At 42.8% G+C, this 17,366-nt stretch overlaps 1 protein-coding gene across 3 annotated transcripts in view; it reads right to left on the reverse strand.

Moving 5' to 3' along the window:
• arnt2 (aryl-hydrocarbon receptor nuclear translocator 2) overlaps window positions 1–17,366 on the reverse strand; it is a 357,501-nt gene that overhangs the window by 4,429 nt on the left and 335,706 nt on the right. For all 3 annotated transcript variants that reach the window (XM_078530482.1, XM_078530481.1, XM_078530483.1), the window contains exons 17-18: window positions 8,470–8,615; window positions 3,410–3,541 (exon numbers count right to left, since the gene is read on the reverse strand). In XM_078530482.1, the coding sequence (XP_078386608.1) occupies window positions 3,443–3,541; window positions 8,470–8,615 (245 nt within the window). In that variant the 3' untranslated portion in view covers window positions 3,410–3,442. The remainder of the gene's footprint in view (window positions 1–3,409; window positions 3,542–8,469; window positions 8,616–17,366) is intronic.

Below are 17,366 nucleotides of genomic sequence, written 5' to 3' on the forward strand. Positions count from 1 at the left end.
AAATGATCATCCTTGTGTTCAAATCTTTTCCTGGCTTCGCCCCTCCCTATCTTTATAACCTCCTCTGGCCCTATAATACTTTGAATTCTCTGCCAATTCTGGTACATTGTGCATCCTTGATTTTAATCTCTCCATGACTGGCAGTTGTGCCTGCAACGGCCAAGGCCCTTAGCTCTGGAATTGCCTTCCTAAACCTCTGTGCCTCACTTCCCGCCTTTAAGTCACTTCCTTAAACCAAATGTTTTGGCGAGTTTTTGGCCCCAGTCCTAACATTTCTTTGCGTTTTATGTCAAATTTTGTCCGATAATGCTCCTGTGAAGTACTTTGGGTGTTATTACGATGTTAAAGGTGCTATCAAAATGTAACTTGTTGTTTAACTGTTACAGTGAAACTCCATTATTGGCTGCATATTATTGTGAAGAACTTAGAAGATAGAAATAACTCAAATACAGAGATACCCAAAGACGGTTTGGGACAAATTCTGCACTATTTGCCAATATGAATTTTTAAAGTTATTTCAAAGTACATAATTATTGGTATTCTTTGACACTGACTAGCAAAAGGAAATTGTTTGAGAGGTTTTACTTCATTGATATTAAGAGTGCGAGAACCTAAAATTATGGCCTTATTTGCCTTTTATTTTGTCAGATACAATGGAAAAGATTCAAAGGGAATTTCATGATAGAACACCATCAAAGCAATGAATTAGCAGGATTAGATCTTACAAACTGATCAGCACAGCAGCTCACAGGCTTGTAAGGAACATGAATAATCTTATCCTACACCTCTCAATCTAACTGGGGAGAATTTTGCCTCGTTGGGGGGGTTGTGCAGGGGGCAGGCGTGGACCCGATCAGCGCCCCTGATTGAGTCCGCGCCGTCATTTTAGGTGGGCAGGCCAATTAAGGCCCGCCCAGTGTGACATGCGCCCGGAAGCGCTGAGCGCTCCCTGTGCGGGTGGGGTGGGGGGGGGAGGGTTCCGAGTCGGGGCACAGAGATGCCTCAGGGAGATTAGTTTAAGTTTTAAAAATCTACATAAAGGAAAGAAGAAGTTTTAAGACATGTCCCCTCAGGTGACAGTGTCACATGAGCTGGGACATGTCAATGAATTTTTATAAAAATTTTTATTCAATTTATAAACACTTCACGAAACCTCATCCCGCCCATGGATGAGGTTCTATGGTAAATGCGAAGGCCGCTTGGGCTCTTTGCCTGCCCCCTGCCAACCTTAAGTTTGGATGGGCAGCTCAGTTTATTAGGTTAATTAGTTTTTAAATGGCCTTAACAGGCCTTTGACAGTTCGGCAGGCTCTGCTGCGCGCCCGTCGAACTGAAAATCTAAATGACGCGTCATTTTACGCCTCGGCGAGTGGGCCCCGTCCCCACAGGCCGAGCCGAAAATTCTGGCACAGTTTCTTTGTCAGGTTTCTCGCAATACCTGTTCCTTCATGTATAGTACAATGTATTCATCAATTATGTGCCAATACCAGAAGGGCATTCTGTCAGAATTTATGACTTGTTTCCTTAGGTCAAACATTAGAAAACTGGAAAGTTAAAGTTATTCCTTTAATCGCTAAAGGGTACTCCTCTTGGTCAGCAGATTTTAAATGTACCGTCTTGCTCAGCAAAGTGGCAAAGACTGAATTCTCATCCTCAATGTGTTGTTGTAAATCAAATGAGGGAAGGAAAGATTTCTTAAACAATACTGGAGTAAAATTATGCTCATTTGATGCTGATCTTGAATGAAGAGAGATATTTACCTTCTACAATTTATCTATGTAATTTGGAAAAATCCTAGTCAATCAGACTATAGTACCATTTTACATCTGCAGTGCTATCTAAACAAAATCAATAGGGAAAGGTTTCAAAAGCCATCATTACAATTTTCATTTTTTTCAAAAATAATCTTTTGCAGTGCCTGAATGTTTAGAGAATGCAACAAGGTTGGAAAGCTAATGTATTAATTTTCATTAACTTCATACTGGGCCTGTAAGTGTGATGAGGTTATTATACTGCACAAACGATAATAAAGTACATTTCAGGGAATGGTATGATTTTGGATATAATTCGGTTTATTGTAAGGGATCTGTTTTTTTCAAAGAACACCTTAAGCGATTTCGCATATTTGGGTTAAGAACTGGTTTTTAAGTCATATTTTTTTACCAATATACATTATAATCATCTAGCTTTCTGGACAGTAAATGGTATGAGTTAAGAGGGACCACCATCTTAAGCCATTATTGTCAAATCATGGCACTGCAGGACCCTACACCTGACCTAACTTAATATTCTTGCATATAATGCTTGTTGTTTTCTTGCTACTGATGAACCTAATACAAGAATAGTCCATCCTACTTATGACTGAAAAAAACACCACTGAGGACTTGTCCAGACTGTACCACATGTAATACATACCACATGCAATCGTGTGTGCAAGACATTGACGTTAAGGCATGAATCTGAACATCGAATGGCAACATTTACAATTTTAATAACGAATATAAAAGTGAGCACTTGAAGAAATGCACTGATTATAAATAGTCTAATACATTCTAGGCCAGCAGTGAGATGCACCTCCCTGGTGAGGCATGGGATGCTAGAGAATAGCATACTCACACTGATTTGCCTGGTAGGGTGAGAGGAAGGGAAGGGAAGTGTTTCGCTGGTCCCTCCCTTCCTCTCTGGAATTTATATTATCAAGATAATGGGCACTTTCCTCTTTTAAAATGATAAAAAAAATTCCAATGTTGATATTTGACCGGTTTCAGTTTTCAAAGGTTTGGACTATGCTGGAACTTGCAGGAGGGATTATCTATGACCCAGTGATTAAAGCAATGAAGGTTGTGTGTTTGAGCAGTTGTATCAGAGAGAGGAAGAATGCAAATGGTCACTCATGTCAAACAGCTACAGTGTAAAGGAAAAATATTCACTGTTTGTTGAATTTTTCTTCCGATCAGAGTTGTCACCTAGGAGCGGCGAAACATCTCATTTTCAATTTAATTTTAAAGTATTTGCTTAATCAACAAAACTGAAAAAAGGCCAGATTATAATTTGCCTTTTGTTGTCTCATGTAGCTCAGCCTTTTTTATGTTGTTTCTACAGCAGTGTTTAAGTGCTGTTAAGAGTGGTTAGATTTCAGATATACGTGTTACGTTCTAACTGCTAACAGCTGGGGTATGATAATCGTTTTTTTTTCACAGGGTTAGGGGAATGATCTTACAAAGTTTGGTTAGACTCTGGTATTCATTACCTGCACACGTTTCTCCTCGTTCCCCCATTTCCCTGCCTGGAATCTATGACATAGTTTGAAAATGTTACCGAATTGAATCCATTTGGTTTTATTTAAATGGCTCAAGTTTTCTCAAAAGAGTTTCTTAAGCCAAAAATCTTTGCTGCAATTATATGCTCACCTGTCACTGAGCAACCACCAGGTTATTAGCCATTTATTCAGAAAATGATGGGAACATGCTTAGATCAGCAAAGTCCTCATTGTTGTAATTGCCAGTCCCCTGTGTTGGATCTCCAAGCATGGACAACATATCCTACAAGTAAAAACAAGCACGGGCTTTAGAGTTTTGAAAGAGTTAGATCCTATAGAAATACAGAATATAGAAAATCTAGTGCAAATATTAAACCATAGAAAAATATTACCACCAAAGACACTCAGAATTAAAGCATGCAACTTACACATGCAGCTAAAAACGACTTAACATACATGCAAATGCAATTGATGAAGGTTAAAAACTTGCATAACTGTGGAAGACACAACAACCACTCTGGCCTGGAATTACTGCTCAGTTGCACTAGATTTTCTTGGCACAATTGCCCAAAGTTGGTGTAATTGGTATAAATGATCATGGAATTTTGAGCACAAACTGCATTTAGGGCAACTCACATTTCCATTAGCTTCTGTGCTAGTTTTGAAAGGTTGCGCTATAAGCAGGCCCCACCCACCAAATTGGCCACACTCCAGAGTGAATTAATCACCACTGGGAGTAGCCCCTCATTGCTCTCATTTCCAGGCCTTCAAGGAGGCTCCGAAAATTAAGTTGGATCATTTGGGCGCAAGGACACTAACTGGTATGTTTTAAAGGTTTTGATTATTTTACAAATTTTCTAAGGATTGGACTACTTTAATACAACCTAACTGGAAAATAATTGTTTTCTTCAAGTCATTTTCAGTCAATTAAAATCGGGTTACTCACAGGTGGTGGATTGACACTGATTTACAGAAACATTTATTATTTTTGGGATAAACCCATCTTTAGCTGTATTAATCAAACTGGACATGTTCCTACTCTTAAGTATACCAAGGGATATTTTTAAAGTAAAATTTCTTCAAAAAAAATTACGTCTTAAAATGCCTGATTGCTCTGGATTAAGGCAGGTTTTCCGTTTGGTGACATACAAATGAGTTTGAACAGATACTCAACAAAACACTTTTCAAGAAAGGTGCAATTTGTACCAGAATCACTGATTGTGTCCAAAATGGAAACTCTACCCCAATATTCAGCCCCAGAAGAAAAATGGATTATCCCACACAGGGGGTCTGGATTATGCCTCACAAGAGATCTAGATTATCCCACACAGGAGGCAGTAATTAATCAGGCGACGGGACTCTGTTCCGCCATCTAGAGAGCAGGGCAATGCCTTGCATCGCACCCTTTGGGAAAGGCCCACCAAATTAAGTGTCCATCAGACACTTCAGTGACCAGCGGTGGGCCTTCTCCAGGACAAAGGACCCCAGGAGCAGAAATCTCAGCTCTGCCCAGAGCTGCTGGCTAATCAGAGGCAGTAGCTGTGCAATGCAGGCAGCATCATGGAAGCAGTGGCAGCTGTCAGCAGTGTACTCACCAGAGGCCCAGGATCGCCCAGGGACCCAGGTCATAGATTAGCAAAGGGCAGGATGGGGACACAGGGTGAGGATTAGCAGCAAGGGCAATGTGTGGCCCTCAATGGACACCCCCTTTCCCGATGTCGTGTCCCTTGATCTGGCACTGAGTGCCTGACAATGAGGAACCCCCCCACTGGGACTTTGCAAGCAAACCCAATAGGGCTTTCCGCATGGTGACCCATCTGCCCACTGCTGGCTGAATACCAGTGGCGCCGAGATGATGCTCTTATGTGGGCATTAATTGCCCACTTAGTGGGCTTTAATTGGCGGTGGAGTGGCCATCCATGAGCCTTCCTTCCCCAGACTTAAGCAGGGCACAGGCGGGAAGGCAGTAGGGTGCCCACTCACCACACTCTTGGCCAAGTAAATGCTCCCTCGCCTCCAAACTCACCTCGGAGGAGAACATTAAATGCCCCCAGAGAATTTGAGTTGACCCTACCTTGCAGGATCATCCTTATTTATAAAGTGATTTGCATCCTCCAAACACTGCAGGGATATCGAAAGGACCCAGGGAAACTATGGGCTGAGCACACATGTTAATTTCACTACGGGCTGGATTTTACAGGGCGCTGTGGTCCCCAACTGTCCGGCTAAAAAGTCGGTGGTGAGCACGCCCACCATAGTGACGGCTGCCCCTCAGCCATTTAACGTGGGAGCAATGTTAATTACTTTAAGCCAAGACTTCTGCTACTATCTTGGGAGGAAGTCCCGCCTTAGAGAGCTGCCGGCCAATTGGATAACTGGCAGCTCTGTTGTCCCAGCAGCGCAAGGCAGGAGTGGTGGCCACTGCTGCACGTACAGGCAGTCCTGACGAAAAGGACTTAAGTTAAGTCTGGGGTATCGCCAGGTGAGGGACCAAGTTTGAGAGGCAGGTGGGTAGTAAGGTAAAGGGAGAAGTATGACCTTGGTGGGGGAGTTAGGGGTGCCTCTGATGGGCACAGGGGACCTGCAAAGGAGGTTCCCCCGCACCCATTGATTTGAAGCCAGCCCACATAACTAAAGCTGCTAGGCTTCCCACATAGTGTGGGCCTCCACCAGCCATGGGTAAAATAGTGGCAAGAGTGGGATGAGGCCATTAATTGGCCATTTAAGGGCCTCAATAGGCCTAACAGTGGCGGGCTGCCCGACATCTCCACCGCTCCACATGAACTTTCAGACAAGTCAGGGGTGTGCAAGTAGGTGGGCAGGCACCTGCCCTGTCTTCAAACCCACTGGCAAGGGAGTGTAAAATCCAGTGCTATGACTCTGGAAGTAAGCAGTGTTACATGTACTCTCCTGCTTCAGCACTGAAGAAAGGCGATGGTGGGGGCGGAGGTTGGGGAGTGAAACCTCAGTATGTGAAAGATGCAGAATGAAAATGGCTCTAAGAGGTAATTAATAGCAGCATACGGTGTTGCCAACCACCCATTTAACAATCTTCTGTATTAACATTGCTTTGCCCTAGGTCCTTGCACTATAAGAACTGTCAAGACTGACTGCTTCATGTGAGGGCCATAGGAATTCAAGTTCTTCAAGCATCTTAAACTACAGACACACTGTTCTACCTGTGTGCTGGCAGAAGATAAAACAATTGTATAATTTCTTACCCCAAAATGAACCTATAAAATGACCATAAGGCCATAAAACATAGGAGCAGAAATTAGGCCATTCGGCCCATCAAGTCTGCTCCGCCATTCAATCATGGCTAATAAGTTTCTCAACCCCATTCTCCCGCCTTCTCCCCGTAACCTTTGATCCCCTTACCAATCAAGAACCTATCTATCTCGGTCTTAAATACACTCAATGACCTGGGCTCCACAGCCTTCTGTGGCAATGAATTCCATAGATTCACCACTCTCTGGATAAAGAAGTTTCTCCTCATCTCTGTTCAGGTCTTCCCTTTACTCTGAGGCTGTGCCCTTGGGTCCTAGTCTCTCCTACTAATGGAAACACCTTCCCCACGTCCACTCTATCCAGGCCTTTCAGTATTCTGTAAGTTTCAATCAGATCCCCCCTCATCCTTCTAAACTCCATTGAGTATAGACCCAGAGTCCTCAAACGTTCCTCATATGTTAAGCCTTTCATTCCTGGGATCGTTCTCGTGAACCTCCTCTGGACCCTCTCCAGGGCTAGAACATCCTTCCTGAGGTACGGAGCCCAAAATTGCTCACAATATTCTAAATGTGGTCTGACCAGAGCCTTATAAAGCCTCAGCAGCACATCCCTGCTTTTATATTCTATTCCTCTCGAACCTTTAGAAAAGCACAAGCTGAGTCCTAAGGGCCTTCCTGTCAGTAAACCAAACAAGTCACAATGATCTACCAAAAGAGTTTGTAGTTCACTCACTTTTCAATCTGGGACCAATGCTGACATAACAGTTGACGGAGGTCTAAGAGTCCTTGGCAGTATTGTGTGCTAATTTCCTCTGCACCAACTGATGTCATTTAGGGTTCAGCAATCACAGATTTTTTGGCCTTACCGTGCTTGTTTATCTTATATCTGAATAATGTGAGTAACAGACTCACATGGCCACACTTCAGTAATGAGAATTGCATATGATGAGAGTGAGTGTCAGTGATTGTGAATGGACTATTTCATTTTACACAAACCTTACAGCTTTTGGAATGTGCTGGTGCAGACTTACTTGCTCAGCTGTTGAGGGACTTAGATTGTTTTTGATGCATGCCAAATATTTCACAGATAAATGTCAAGAGGCGCACGATCACTGCAGGATAACTGGGAAACACTACACAAGGTATAACCTTCCAATTTGTGCCATGGTCTCTTGGATCCTAATACTACATTGTTTGTTTCTGCCTGCTTTATTTGATTGTTACCTGGCTGCTCAGGGAGCACAGGGTCATTTACTACATAACCTAGAGAGTTTTTAAATTCAGTTTTGGATGTGGGCAGCAATGGGATGGCTGATATGTATTGCCCATTCCTAGTTGCTTGTGGTTAGATGCAATTGAGTAGTTTCCTAGATCACTTCAGAAGGAAATTAACCACATTGGTTTGGGACTGAAATCACATTTAAGCCAGACTGGATAAGGACGACAGGTTTTCTTTCCTAAGGGATATTAGTTGGGTTTTCATTACAATTCCTCAGCTACACTGTCACTTTTACAATTGCCAGCTTCCTTATTTACAGGTTGAAAAGAAAGAACTAAATTCAAATTCTCAAACTGTCATGGTGAGTTTTAAACTCGTGCAGTGTTTCCTCAGGACCTACTGAGCAAATTTTACTCCTAATGTGTGATGGTCATCAAATGAACAGTGGCACATTTCTTAAATTTGCCCATTCACGTGAGTGAATTAAGAGTGAGTTTACCTTTTCCAATTCATAAACATCAGAAAAGTACCATTTTATGCTAAAATAGGAAACATGTGGAAATGACATGAAAACCAATTGTAACTATGCTACATGGTGCTGCTGGGAGTAATTATGTGATGTTGGTGGAGATTTTAACGTGGTCACTGGTTGAATTCCAAACATACGTAAACTCCTGGCTGAGTACACTGAGTGAGCAGATTGTCTGAGGAGCCGTGTAGTCATTGAGATTTGAGAAAGAGGTTAATATTTATGCAGATGCTCACCTGGAAGACCTCAGGTTGTCCTTGTTGTTGGTGAGTATGCTGCTCATTTGCCTGTTGACTGTGATGCTGGCCTTGCCACTGAGACCATACAGCCGAGCCTTCAGATGATCTGCCCGGGAACTGTCCACTACTCTGTCCACTCTCAGCTGTGGGCAAGATATCAATGCATACCCAAAACATTAGTTACTTTTAGGAAATACACAGTATAGTCAGAGAAATGTTACCATCCACAACCGATGAAAAACTAAAAGTTTGAACAAATTTTACTGGGCCGACAGATGTTGATTAACATGCAGCATATTACAAATTCCAAAAAGGATAGAAACACTATATGAACAAAACAAAAACTCGCACTGAATACATTAAGCAGCTAATTTCTTTATCGATGTTTTAAGAAACTAATGAATCTACCATGACATTGACGACAGTATATTGAAGATAATACTGGGGAGGGGGTGCAGGTAGAGGAAAGCTGTGGGAGACACTAATAACATCAAAGGCTTTGCCAGGGAAAAAAGCAGCAGCCACACTAATTGCTTAGATTACAGACCTGATGACTGGAAACTTAATGAGGAACATTTTCCTCCCATTAGGGGGGCAGGGGAGATGTGCGGGAGCGGGCGGGCAGCCTTCCGATTGGCGCCCCTGGTCGAGGGGGTGGGGGGCGCTGCCATATTACGTGGGTGGACCAATTAAGGCCCGCCCAGCGTGACGTCCGCCAGGAAGCGCTATGCGCTCCCTGTGCAGGCTGAGGGAGGGGGAATTCCCTCAGCCGAGAGTGTGCACTTTCCCGCATGTGCACAGAGAGCGCACAGATCCCCCTGAGGCAAAGTGCTGCCTCAGGGAGATTGGCTCCAATTCAAAAGTTGAGAGGAAGGTAATAAAAAAATTTCCCTGACATGTCCCCGCATGTGACACTGTCACGAGTTGGGACATGTCCTCAACTTTTATTTAAACATTTGATAAACATTTAAAAAGCCCTCATGAGACCTCATCCCGCCCATGGATGAGGTTTCATGCTTTTTCCGAGGCCCGCCAGGGCTCCCGGCCTGCCTGCCAATCTTAAGGCTGGACGGGCAGGTCCATCAATCAAGTTAATTAGTTTGTTAATGGCCTTAATAGGCCGAACTGAAAGTCTAAATGACGCGGGGTGATGTCGGGACGCATGCCTAATGTATCCCCGCGTCATTAGATGCACTGGCGAGCGGGCCCCACCCCCGCTCGCCAACCAGAAAAACCTGCCCAATGAAAAGACCAAAGTTCAGCCCAGAAAGAGAGTTAGGCTTCAGGGAGCAAAACCACATTAAACACACCCCCAACAGGAGTTGGATAATTTTATGAGTGAGTTCGAACTTTCTCTTCCATTTTTCCTTTAACCTTTTATATATTTATATTCACCTAATTTTTTCATTTTTTAGGTGAGACATTCCTTCAGATTATGTGTCCTGTAGCCTCATGTCCCTTGCAATCTGGAATATAAGCTTTGCTACCCAAATGTAGTTAAATGATCAAATGACAGAGGGGCCATAACACAGTACGCTGCTGTGGTTAATGCAATATCACACATACATATCTGCTTCCTTTATGGAAAAAGGGTTTAAAACTCACTCCATCAAGAAGGGGCACGACTGCAAGTCACAGTCAATTTATTTTACATAAAATACAGGAACGAACAGGATACAATTTTCACTGTGCAGTCAGATAATTTCCTGTGCTCCTTGGATAATTGAAAAATAATAAGACACAAAACTTTACTGACACATAAGCATTAGCTCACTCTCCAATCAGGATGCCAGGGCTCATTAGGCCATTTTGTGTGTGACAGTGAGAAAGGGAGGGAGACGGCATGAAAAAGAACGAGAAAGAAAAAGAGAAAGCACAGGAGTTCTATGACCTCTGCCTTAAATCCACGCGGTTACTTGCTGAGCAATTGATCACCAAGGGCCCTAGATTGGCTCTCCCTTTAAATGGTGAGCAAACAAAACATTAACCCTTGTTTAAATCACCCAGAATAACTGCCGATCAACAATGACTGAAAGCAATCCTTTCCATAAAAAGCATCCTATGCTGCCAGCTGTACTGACCATTTTAAATGACTAACATCCTGAGGTTGTCCCATTGCTTTAAAGGTACAGATATGGGCAAAAGTAAACAGCATTAATGCTAGTATATCTCTGCTGTGACTTCCTCTCTGGGTAGTTTTAAATTAAGATCGCTATCAGCCTGGTTTCATTTCTGCCAACTTTACATTAAAACAACGAGCTAAACGTAACTTTGCAGAAATTTTAAAAATTAAAAAATCTGGTTCAGGTAAAGACTGAATTGCTGTGATAAAGTTATTTTCTATCTGTAAAATCAGCTAACGACAACATGATTTCTGAAAGGACTTTCAAAATATATTTTGAATGATTTATTGGTTTCTCTCTCATTCCAATTTAAAATCTCTCATTGGCCCTGCACCTCCCTATCTTTGAAACCTCCTCCAGTCCTTTAGCCCTCTGTGATTTCTGCACACTTCGAATTCTGGCTTCTCGTACATTCCTGATTTTCATGATTCCACCACTGCCACTGAGGATCTACTCTCTGCAATTCTCTTCCTAAACCTCTTTGCCTCTTTCTCTCCTCCCCCAAGTCTACTTCACTGACCGAGCTTGTGGTCACCTGTCCTATCATCTCCTTACGTGGTTTGGTGACAATTTTTTTGATAACCTCCGTGAAGCTGAAGCACCTTGAGAAGTTTAACTATAGAGCCAATAAATGCAAGTTGTTTACTGGTAGCTGATTCCTGGCTAATTCCTGACTCGCAGTTTTTGTAAATGGTTGCTACTTGTTCACTGACAAGTTCCCACCTGTTCAAGTTTGTTTTAATGCTGTTTTGTGAATATTTTTGGGCCAGTCAAATTTTTCATATATTCTGCTTGTGTGGGGCTTTTAGGTGCAACAGACACTAGAATAACCAAGGGTGGGGAACATGTTTCCACACAGAGAATTCGTAAAAGATGGAATGTTTTACCAAAGGCAGCTATTGAAGCAAAGACTATGAAATTATTTAAATAGGGAATGGAATAGTTTTTGAGGAGGAGGAACATGAAAAGATACCAGGTGATGACATTGGAGCTCAGTATAGCTTTAAGAGGAAATCTAGCAAGTGACAGTTTGGCTCAGTCGATAGCACTTTTACCCGAGTCAGAAGGTTGTGAACTGAAGTCTCACTCGAGGGCTTGACCACATGACCAAGGTCAACACTTCAATAGAGTGCAGCACTGTAGAGATCAGCCATGAGCTCAGTGAATGGCGGAATGACCCAAGGGCCTGAATTGCCTATTCCCCTTCCTATCTCATTGCTTGTTATGTTTTGATTAGCTACTGTGTTTTCCCACATAACAGAAACCATATTTTATAAGTAATTTATTTGTGTTTGACATCATGAGGACAAGAATTACAATATACTAATGCAATAATTTTCTTTGGTAGAGGGATGGGTCTTCTCTGGTCAGTAACCGTTCCATTAAAGACTGCAGTACAGGAACAGGAATGTATTGGGGCATCACAGGGAAGCTGAAGAATTTAGAATGAGCTTTGATGTGTAGCATGTGAATACGTTTCCTGTTCTTTTGTCTCCATTTTTTGAAACTGAGCTACTAGGCCCTGTTCTAAAGATAGTAACAACCCTTCCTAAAAATCCCATGCTATCTAGCAATGGCTTATCACATCTAATTACATCACCAGCATAAATTGGAGATTTTCAGGTTCATTTGGTTTAGACTTAAGAGTGGATATGTGCTGAAAGCAGACCTTCAAACTGCAAAAGTTCAAAATTCGTTCTTTGGAAATACAGTAGTGTTACAACGTACATATTTCAAGATGCGTATTCCTGAACATTCAGCATGTGATTGGGACTAGGCTAACATGGAACTCGGTGACTTCATGGGGCCTTTTGTTAACAGGCTCATCTAATTATGCAATTTTTATTTTTCAATTCTCAATAATAAATCAGTGACCATTGGCACTGTAATATAAAAAAAATGAATAAAGCGTTTTGAGATGGTTTGATGACATATGATAAATAAATCCAAATAATTCTTTCTTCATGATTCCAACATGACCTAACATGACAAGCGATTAATTTAGATGAGAGATCTGTCTTACTCACCTGAGTCGAACATAAATAAATTCCTCAGCCTAGCTCAGTTCAATCAATAAGAACAAAACAAAGAGTGCTCAAAGCCCCTGAACTCAGCAGAGTCCATTACACAGTAGCATTATATCAAAAAGATGTGTCAGGGATCAGACTTTGCACTTGCTGCATTTTGATGGAGTAGTTTGGCTCCAAGGCTATTGATGACTTTGTATTGAACAAATCCCCATTTCCCAAGATATCTGAACACAGAGAGAGAGAGAGAGACGAGAGGACATTAAGGAGCACGGAGAGAGACGAGAGACCGTTAAAGAGCGTGGAGAGAGAGATGAGAGACCATTAAAGAGCGTAGAGAGAGAGAGAGTGACGAGAGACCATTAAAGAGCGTGGAGAGAGAGAGGGGGAGACAAGGTGTCATTAACGAGCACGGAGAGAGAGAGAGAGAGAGAGATGAGAGACCATTAAAGAGCGTGGAGAGAGAGAGAGGGAGACAAGATGTCATTAACGAGCACGGAGAGAGAGAGAGACGAGACACCATTAAAGAGCGCGGAGAGAGAGAGAGACCACTAAAGAGCGTGAGAGGGAAAAGAGCGTCAAGAGCAGCTGATTGGTGAATAGGATCGGAGAGTATTTCTAGGCTTTAAAGTAAAAATAAAGTCTTTAGTTTAGGTTTACATTTACGTCTCTAGTCTTTTTTTCTCCTTTTCTTAAAAATAGCTGGTTAAATATAGGATTGATACTGGTGTAAAAAATAATTACAATAAAATGTAAAGAATGGGGGATTTTTCAAATGTAAAGAGCAGGGATACTAGAGTAATTAATTAATTAATTAGAATACGATAGCGATGGCAGGATGGGTGATGTGTTGCTGCTGCAGCATGTGGGAGCTGCTGGACACCAAGGTGATGCAGAGTGAACCCATCTGTAGTAAGCGTTTGCAGCTCGAGGAACTTCGGATCCGAGTTGAGGAGCTGGAATCCAAGCTGCAGACATTGCGCCACATCAGGGAGGGGGAAAGTTACCTTGACACTTTGCTCCAGGAAGCGGTCACACCCCTCAGATTAGGTCATTCAAATTTGGTCTGTGATCAGGGACAGGAGGTTGTGACTGCAGGTGAAGCAGGTTTGGGGACCCAGGGGGTAGTGTTCGAGGAGCCTCGGCCCCTGCAACTGTCCAACAGTTACAAAGTTCTTGCAAGCTGTGTAGACGAGAATGGAGACTGTAGGGAGGATGAGCAAATTGACCATGGCACCGTGGTACAGGGAGCCATTCAAGTGGGGAGAGGGAATAGGAACGTAGTAGTGGTATGGGACAGTATAATTAGGGGGGCAGATACTGTTCTCTGCAGCCGTGAGCGTGAGTCTCGAAGGCTGTGCTGCCTGCCCAGTGCCAGGGTTAAGGAAACCTCCTCAGGGCTGGAGAGGAACTTGGAGTGGAAGCGGAGGGATCCAGTTGTCGATGTCCATGTTGGTACCAATGACATTGATAGGACTAGAAAGGAGGTTCTGCTGAAAGAATTTGAACAGTTCGGAGCTAAATTAAAAAGCCGAACCTCCAAGGTAATAATCTTGGGATTACTACCTGAGCCAAGGGCAAACTGGCATAGGGTAAATAAAGTCAAGGAGTTAAATGCATGGCTCAAAGATTGGTGTGGGATGATTGGGTTTCAGTTCATGGAGCACTGGTACTCGGGTAGAAAGGAGCTGTTCTGGTGGGACGGGCTTCACTTGAACTGTGCTGGGACCAGTGCCCTGGCGAATCGAATAACTAGGGCTGTACTGGGTGCTTTAAAATAAATAGAGGGGAGGGGGGTGGCAGGGTTCTGGAGAGGGGATACATATGCTTACAAGCAAAAGGATATGGCAGCATTGCAGGGCAGCTATTTAGGTAATGATACCCAGAGTATGACAGGAAGGGACAGAGTGAACAAACATAAAAAAAGCAGTAAATGGGGTCAAAGGGGGAAAAAATGGTAAAAAGGCAAAATGAATGGCTCTTTACTTAAATGCACATAGTATTTGGAACAAAATAAATGAATTAATGGCACAAATAGAGATTAATGGATATGATCTTATAGCCATTACGGAGACATGGTTACAGGAGATCAAAGCTGGGAACTAAATATTCAGGGGTAAGTGACTTTTTGAAAGGACAGGCAGGAAGAAAAGGGTGGTGGGGTAGCTTTGTTAGTACAAGATGGAATAAGCACAATAGCAAGAAATGATCTTGGATTGGAAGATGTAGAATCCATATGGGTGGAGGTAAGAAATAACAAGTGGAAGATGACACTGGTGGGAGTAGCCTATACTGTAGGACAGAGAATAAATCAGAAGATAATGAGGGCATGTAAAAAAAGGCAGTATATTAATCATGGGTGACTTTAATCTTCATGCAGGTTGTGAAAATCATATTGGTAGAGGTAGTCATGAGCAAGAATTCATGGAGCGTATTCAGGACAGTTTCCTACAACAAGATGTTGTGGATCCAACCAGGGATCAGGCTATTTTGGATCAGGTAATGTGTAATGAGGCAGATTTAATAAATGATCTAAGAGTAAATGATCCCCTAGGAAACAGTCACCATAACATGGTTAAATTTAGCATTCAGTTTGAGAGTGAGAAACGTGGGTTAGAAACAACTGTGCTAAATTTAAATAAGGATAATTACAAAAGAATGAGGGGAGAGTTGGCTGGAGTGGACTGGGAAAGGAGTTTAGCAGAAAAGACGGTTGATGAACAATGGCTGACATTTAAGAAAATAGTTCATGACTCACAACAAAGATATATCCCAGTGAGGATGAAGGAATCTAGGAAGGGGATAAACCAACCATGGTTAACCAAAGAAGTTGAGGATAGTATCAAATTGAAAGAAAAAACATACCATGTGGCAAAGGTTAGGGGTAAGCCAGAGGATTGGGAAAGTTTTAAAAACCAACAAAAGATGACCAAAAAATAATAAAGAGGGAGAAGATAAACTTTGAGGGTAAACTAGCAAGTAATATAAAAATGGACAGTAAGAGCTTCTTTAAATATATAAAAAGGAAGTGAGAGGCCAAAGTAAACATAGGCCCCTTAGAGAACGAGGCTGGGTAAATAATAATGGGAACACAGAAATGGCAGAGCAGTTGATTAAACATTTGATCCCGGGTATGGAGGGATTTTCTTATGAGGAGAGGTTGAGTAGGTTGGATCTGTGCCCAATGGAGTGTAGAAGAATGAGAGGCAACCTTATTAAAATATATAGGATTCTTAGGGGCTTGACAGGGTAGATGCTGAGAGGTTGTTTTCCCTTGTGGGAGGGTCTAGGGCCAGAGGGCATAATCTAAGAGTAAGGGGTTGCCCATTTAAGACAGAAATGAGGAGGAATTTCTTCTCTCAGAGGGTAGTCAATCTGTGGAATTCTCTACCGCAGAGGGCTGTAAAGGCTGGGTCGTCAGTATATTCAAGGCTGAGATAGACAGATTTTTAATCAGTAAGGGAATAAGGGTTATGGGGAAATGGCAGGAAAGCGCAGTTGAGGATTATCAGATTAGCCATGATCTCATTGAATGGCGGAGCAGACTCAATGGGCCGAATGGCCTACTTCTGCTCTTATGTTCTGAACAAAAATGCTCATCATTAAAAAAAACACATATGTAAAGGCTTAATATTAAACCTACATCTCATAAGCCTGGGGAGAAACAGATAACCAATCTCAGCGTTCTTCATTGTTTCAATGTTGGATATTCTCCACAAATAAATTAGGCAATCATCCAAATGAAGAGAATTGGAAGATACTGTTCTCTTAAGGAATTTCATTTTGTGTTCATCTCACATAAGTCACATGATTTCCCTTCTCTAACAATGAATATGCAGCCTATTTTTAAAAATTCATTTATGGGATGTGGGCATCGCTGGCTAGGCCAGCATTTATTGCTCATCCCTAATTGCCCTTGAGAAGGCGGTGGTGAGCTGCCTTTGTGAACCGCTGCAGTCCATGTGGTACAGGTACACCGACAGTGCTGTTAGGGAGGGAGTTCCAGGGTTTTGACCCAGCGACAGCGATGGAACAGCGATATATTTCCAAGTTAGGATGATGAGTGGCTTGGAGGGGAACTTCCAGTTGGTGGTGTTCCCATGTGTCTGCTGCCCTTGTCCTTCTAGATGGCAGCAGTTGTGGGTTTGGAAGGTGCTGTCTAAGGAGCCTCGGTGAGTCCCTGCAGTACATCTTGTAGATTGTACACACTGCTGCCACTGTGTGTCGGTGGCAGAGGGAGTGAATGTTTGTGGATGAAGTGCCAATCAAGCAGGTTGTTTTGTCCTGGATGGTGTCGAGCTTCTTGAGTGTTGTGGGAGCTGCATTCATCCTGGCAAGCGGAGAGTATTCCATCACACTCCTGACTTGCGCCTTAAAGATGGTGGACAGGCTTTGGGGAGTCAGGAGATGAATTACTCACTGCAGGATTCCTAGCCTCTGATCTGCACTTGTAGCCACAATATTTATATGGCTAGTCCAGTTCAGTTTCTGGTCAATGGTAACCACTAGCATTTGATAGTGAGGGATTCAGCATCCATTAACCACAGCCATCTTCCTTTGTGCCAGGTATGACTCCAACCAGCGGGGAGTTTTCCCTGATCCCGCTGATTCCAGTTTTTCTAGGGCTCCTTGATGCCACACTCTGTCAAATGCTGTCCTGGTGTCACTTCACCTCTGGAGTTCAGCTCTTTTGTCCATGTTTGAACCAAGGCTGTAATGAGGCCAGGAGCTGAGTGGCCCTGGC

Source organism: Cetorhinus maximus, chromosome 26 (assembly GCF_964194155.1).
Source record: "Cetorhinus maximus chromosome 26, sCetMax3.hap1.1, whole genome shotgun sequence".
Classification (NCBI taxonomy): Eukaryota; Metazoa; Chordata; class Chondrichthyes; order Lamniformes; family Cetorhinidae; genus Cetorhinus; species Cetorhinus maximus.